We start from the raw sequence: 6268 nt of genomic DNA, 5'->3' as shown, positions 1-6268 counted from the left end.
AATTGAATTTGTCCCATTTTCTTCCCTGCTGTAAGCCTGGTGTTTGAAACCGAAAGTAAACTTAAATGCCCTCACCTCTTCGGTTCCCTTAGTGAGTCACTGCGCAAGTGATGAGTTGCTTCGGCGGGTTGCGGTGCTGAGTCTGAGGGTCCAGGCTTCATGTCCCTGTCCCTGTTCGGGCGCCATTTGTTGCCGTCTGCCTCCACGCGTCCGGCGCAGTGGGGAGACGGGCACTCGCAATGGAAGAACGCAGGCCTGGCGAGTCTCAAGGTGGACAAGGAGACTGTTTATTGGGTTAAGCAGGAAGACTTTTATATCTTTCAGTCACATTCTGTATGTTTCCATGTTCCTGTGTTTATAACTAACACAGCAATTCTGTAACCTTCAAAACCAGTAACAAGCAACAACCCGTCTATGCAAGGCCGTAGGGCCGATAACAAGTAACTCTTGCCTGTCCACAGCTCTCCTCTCAGTTCCTTGTAGGTCTTCCTGTGGAGCACGGAAGGCCTGGCTTACTACTTAGGCCCAGTAATTGATGGGCCAGATGTTTGGTCTGCCACATGCCACCCTTAAACTCAACCATGTCCAATACAGAGCTCCTAATCTTCCCTCCCAAACCCTGTCCTCTCCCTGACTTTCCCATCACTGTGGACGGCACAACCATCCTTCCTGTCTCACAAGCCCGCAACCTTGGTGTCATCCTTGACTCCGCTCTCTTATTCACCCCACATATCCAATCCATCACCAAATCCTGCCGGTCTCACCTTCACAACATCGCCAAGATCTGCCCTTTCCTCTCCATCGAAACCACTAATACATTAGTACAATCACTCAGCCTATCCCAACTGGATTACTGCATCAGCCTCCTTTCTGATCTCCCAACCTCCTGCCTCTCCCCACTTCAGTCCACACTTCACCCTACTGCCCGGATTATCTTTCTACAGAAGGACGTTCAGGGCATGTCACCCCCGCTCCTCCAAAAATCTCCAGTGGTTGCCTATCAACCTCCATTATCAAACAAAAACTCCTCACTGTTGGCTTCAAATCTCTCCATCACCTTGCCCCCTCCTACCTCACCTCCCTTCTCTCCTTCTACATCCCAGCCTGTACACTCCGCTCCTCTGGTGCTAACCTTCTCACTGGGCCTCAATCTCACCTGTCTCGCCATCAAGCCCTGGCCCACGTCCTACCTCTGGCATGGAACACCTTCCCTCCTTAAATCCACCAATCACTCTTCCTCGTTTCAAAGCCCTAAAGAAGGCACACCTCCTCCAAGAGGCCTTACCAGACTAAGCCCCCTTTTCCTCAGTTCCCCCTCCCTTCCACATCACCTCAACTCGCCCCCTTTGCTCTTCAACCCCCCACCCCGACCCCACAGCACTTATGTATATGTGTATATATCTATAATTCTATTTATTTATATTGATGCCCGTTTGCTTGTTTTGATGTCTGTCTCCCCCCGTCTATACTGTAAATCCTGTGTGGGCAGAAATTGTCTCTATTGCTGAATTGTACTTTCCAAGAGTTAGTACAGTGCTCTACACACAGTAAGCACTCAATAAATATGATTGAGCATGGTTCAGAGCAAAGAGCATGGGCTTTGGAGTCAGAGGTCATGCGTTCAAATCCTGTCTCCGCCAATTCACGGCTGTGTGACTTTGGGCAAGTCACTTAACTTCTCTGCGCCTCAGTTACCTCATCTGTAAAATGGGGATTAAGACTGTGAGCCCCCCGTGGGACAACCTGATCACCTTGTAACCTCCCCAGCGCTTAGAACAGTGCTTTGCACATAGTAAACACTTAGTAAGTGCTATTATTATTATTGTCACCCCTACTCTCCTTCTGTCACCACCATGACATCATGTCAAGGCAGTGGAGATCGGGGAGAGGAGAATGGGAGACACAAAAATGATGCTGTATCCAAGATCCGGTTTCACCTAGGAGCCAAACTAGTCCAGCCCCGACCCCTCCTTACTGCTATTACCCACAAGGCAAGCTGATAAAGTTTTCTGTCTAGGCTCTCTTGCCTGGGGAGGAAGGGAAAGAAGTAGAGAGAGGAGGAGGTGGTAGCTTGTGGGGGAAGGGATTTGAGGTTAGGAGGGAACAAGGTGAGAGGATCAGGGAATCCTGGGGTAGAGGGGGTGGAGAGGAGGGAATAAGGTGGCGTTGAAGACCAAGAACTGAGATTTGATGTCCAGCTTTGCCTCCAAGACACCTTGGTGTCCAGTAGGCCTCCCTGGGCCTCAACTTCCCCCCAGAGAGGGAGACATATCAGACCAGGATCATAGGAAACGGTGAAATGGCTGGCTTCTGGACAGTTCTGGAGACGCACAGAGTCAGGCACCCTGGTCATGCCAGAAATTATTCCTGGAGGGGGAAAGTCCAGCCCAACCATCCAGAACCCCAAACATGTCTATGAGACAGGGCGAAAGAATAGTGGTGAAGGTCCAGAGAAAAGGATCATCAGGATGATCGATGATCAATGAGGAGGGACAGAGGTGATTTTCCAAATGAACATACACTTAAAGATTTGGGACTCTTCCACCTTGAAATATGGTTGGATAATTGGGAACAGGATTGAAGTTTGCGAACTGAAGAGCGTAGAGCAGGGAGGGCACAGAATGATGCAAGCTAAAAGGGGAGAGGATTGAAGTCTGTAAATTGCAGGGTGTGGACAGGGCAAACACACATTATCAGGATAAGGAGGCACCCACTGAAGCTTGAAAACAGAAGGCTTGAAGCCTTGTCTACCCAAGTTATTATATTAACTCTCCCAAGTACGCTATCGGGTATGAGCGAGGGTCAGCGCATGGAACTCAATTCCCTCAAAATACCGCACAGGTCAAAAGTGTCACTTAGTTCAAGAGGGGTTTAGATTGACTCTAGGATGAAAGGGCCATGAAGGGTTCCTGGAGTGGAATTTAGGGGTGAAGCTGGAAGAAAGACTGAAATAGTTTCATGGACAATAGGTCCACGAAAAGGTGTTCAGGGGGAAAGGTACATTTTTAAACTGAGTCTGGCCCAGGGATGACCTTTCTCCTGGTGTAATGAGGAAAGGCAGAGAGAGAGGAAAGGCAGGGAGACAAAGATGAATTCTGAGTGAGAGACGGTCAGAGAGATAGCTCACTGGTCACACAGTTCCAGCATCTGGCGCCACTCTCAGAGACAGAGTCTTGGGCTGGATGGCCCAGCTGGTTGCCAAAGGTGTGAGATTGGACTCTGCACTCTGCTCTCACTGCTTTCTCCCCAGACGGAGTCTCCAACTATATCGGTGGCTTTGGGGTGCAAGAGAGGAAGGGGTGGGCCCAACCCCTCTGGAAGTTCTAGGAGGACTGGGCACCTCCTTGGTTTGGGTCTGCAACTCCCCCACTTTGTCCCGTGTCCAAGCTTCAACAGTAATCTCCCCTCCCTGCTCCCCATCTCTTCCCTCTATCCCCAGCTACTCATGGAGCCTCAGACACTGGTGAGGAAGACCTCAAGCAGTTCGTTCCTCCTCTTCTTCATCCTCCAGGCTTTATCAGCTTCTGCCTCTTCTGCTTCTGGAACTTCAGGGATCTCAGTCTGTCGAGGTTCTGTCCCCCTTTGCCACCCCCACCCCCTCCCCTCCCGGGTCACCCCCGCTCACCATCTTGCTCTGGACGTGGCCCTTCCACACGCCTGTCGCCCTGAGCAACTGCTCCGAGCTCCTCGGAGTCCCCGACTGCCACATCACTGCCAACAGGGCCTGGTATCCGCGGGCCGACGCTGTCATCCTGCACCACCGTGATATCAGCTATGGAACTGGGGCTATGCCCGCGGGGGCCCGGCCAGTGCGTCAGGGCTGGGTCTGGTTCAACCTGGAGTCACCCAGTAACAGCCCCAACCTGGGCCTCATGAATTATCGCTTCAACCTGACCATGTCCTACCGGCAAGACTCAGACATCTTCACACCCTACGGCTGGCTGGAGCCACTGGGGAAGCCGGGTAATGTGGCAGTTCCCCCCAGGACCAAGTTGGTGGCGTGGACTGTGAGCAACTGGAACCCGAATTCCGTGCGGGTTCCCTACTACCAGGAGCTGCAGAAACACCTGCACGTGGATGTATATGGGGCCCGGCACCTGGCCCTGCCCTGCGCTCACTATCTGCCCATCCTGTCCCAGTACAAGTTCTACCTGGCATTCGAGAACTCCCTGCATGAGGACTACATCACTGAGAAGCTGTGGTACAACGCTCTAAGTGCCGGGGCAGTGCCAGTGGTCTGCGCCCCCCCCCCACCCGGCACAACTATGAGCATTTCCTGCCACCCGATGCCTTCATCCACATCAATGATTTCCCCAATGCCAGTGAGCTGGCCCGCCACCTGCGGGCAATGGACCGAGATGAGGTGCGCTACCGGGCTTACTTCCGTTGGCGGGAGCAGTTCCAGGTCGTCGGCAACGTTTCCTGGAACACCCACTTCTGCAAGGCATGTCGGGCCCTACGAGAGACCAGCACTTACCGGACAGTGCCCAACCTGGCCGGCTGGTTCTTGTCCTCTTCCGGGTGGTAGCAAGTTGGGAGAAGAGTGATGGGGCCCTCCAAGCCCGACAGTGGGAGTCCGGTCAACATCGAGGTCCCAGGAAAAAAAAAACCCACAACCTATCAGCTGCCTCGACAAGCACTTAGTACAGTGCTCTGCACGCAGTAAGCACTCAATAAATACGATTGAATGAATGACTATCGTAGAACCTCATTGGGATTCAGATCAGAATGCTTATTAGGCCTTATTTGGAGTTAGAGTTGTGGCTGTGATCGAGCTCAGAATTAGTAATAATAATTGTAGTATTTAAGTGCTGACTTTGAGCCAAGCACCATACTAAATGCTTGGGGAGATGCAGGGCTGTCAGGTCCAGCCCAGCCCCTGTCCCATATGGGGCTAACAGTCTTAGGGGAAGGGAGAACAGGTGTCTTACCCCATTTTACAGATGAGGAAATTGAGGAACAGAGAAGTGAAGTGACTTGCCCAAGTTTTGCCCAGAAGGCAAGTGACGGAGCTGGGATTTGAATCCAGGCCCTCCGACTCTGAGGCACAGGCTCTTTCCGCTAGGCCGTGCTGCTTCCCTTTTATGTTTGGTTTAGGAGAGAAGATTAAAGATCAGCGATAGGTTATTTTAGGATTTAAGGTCTAGCTGTAGGGTAAAGAAAAGATTTGGTCATTTGGGTTAAGGTTGTAGGGCTATGGTTGGGCTAGAGCATGGCTTAGCAGAAAGAACACAGGCTTGGGAGACAGGGGATGTGGGTTCTGATCCCAGCTTTGCACACTGTCTGCTGCGTAACCTTGGCAAGTCATTTCACTTCCCTGTGCCTCAGTTACCTTATCAGTAAAAGGGGTATTAAGACTGTGAACCCCACGTGGGACAACTTATTACTTTGTATCTACCCCAGCGTTTAGAACAGTGCTTGGCACATGCTAAGCACTTAACATATACCATCATCATTATTATTATTAGAGCAGACTGGGGGCTAGGATTGGGGTTAGAATTGGGGTTAAAATTAGGATTGAGTTGGGGCTAGAATTAGGGTTTGGATTAGGGTTGGGTTGAGATTGGAATAAGGGTTGGGTTAGGGTCAGAATTAGAGCCAGGATGAGGGTTCGCTTGGGTTAGAAATGAGATTAAGATTTGAGGGTTGGTTAGAGTCAGACAAGGTGGACATAAAGCAGAAGGGTTAATCAATCAATCGTATTATTGAGCACTTACTGTGTTCAGGGCACTGTACTAAGTGCTTGGGAGAGTACAAACAACAATATAACACACATTCCCTGTGGAGCACCACTAAACCAAACAATGCCAAGACCCTAATTCCAATCCCATTGACTCATTGATTTTTCCAGTGCTGAGCCTAATCACCTGGACCTGGGACTCCACAGCAGTCCCAAGGGGTTGGGAAGCCCCTGACTTGGGTGCTGCGGCACATAGGAAGCGCTCAATAAAAACCATTGAACCACTGCTCGATTGGGGGGTGGGCCAGGGAGTGGACCTGGTCCCAAGGCTGTGACGCAGAGCCAGGCTGCGGAGGGGGGGAGAGATGTCCAGTCGGTCACCAGTAGCCCTGTCAGCTCCTGCAGTGAACGGACACGACTCTGAGTGGAGACAGGGGAAAGCAGCCTTGTGCTCCTGTGGCTCCCACTCTTTTGGCCGGCGGGACAAGGCCTCCAGCCTGGTCCTGGGATCTGACTCCCTTTGTCCTCAGTGGACCGTGGGGATGAGCTGGTGAGTGGCCACCACAGCCATCCACTCCAGATTGAAAT

At 51.6% G+C, this 6268-nt stretch overlaps 1 protein-coding gene across 1 annotated transcript; it reads left to right on the top strand.

Moving 5' to 3' along the window:
- The first annotated feature begins 2299 nt into the window (after positions 1-2299).
- On the top strand, positions 2300-4528 carry LOC119923885 (4-galactosyl-N-acetylglucosaminide 3-alpha-L-fucosyltransferase FUT5-like). The gene is given in 4 exon segments (XM_038743072.1): positions 2300-2335; positions 3440-3463; positions 3552-4247; positions 4250-4528. Coding segments are annotated over 4 exon segments (1035 nt in total).
- The last annotated feature ends 1740 nt before the right edge of the window (positions 4529-6268 follow it).

The sequence above is a fragment of the Tachyglossus aculeatus genome, unplaced genomic scaffold (genome assembly GCF_015852505.1).
Source record: "Tachyglossus aculeatus isolate mTacAcu1 unplaced genomic scaffold, mTacAcu1.pri scaffold_355_arrow_ctg1, whole genome shotgun sequence".
Classification (NCBI taxonomy): domain Eukaryota; kingdom Metazoa; phylum Chordata; class Mammalia; order Monotremata; family Tachyglossidae; genus Tachyglossus; species Tachyglossus aculeatus.
The sequence above is the reverse complement of the archived record's forward strand: the minus strand, read 5'-3'. Positions and strand labels throughout refer to the sequence as shown.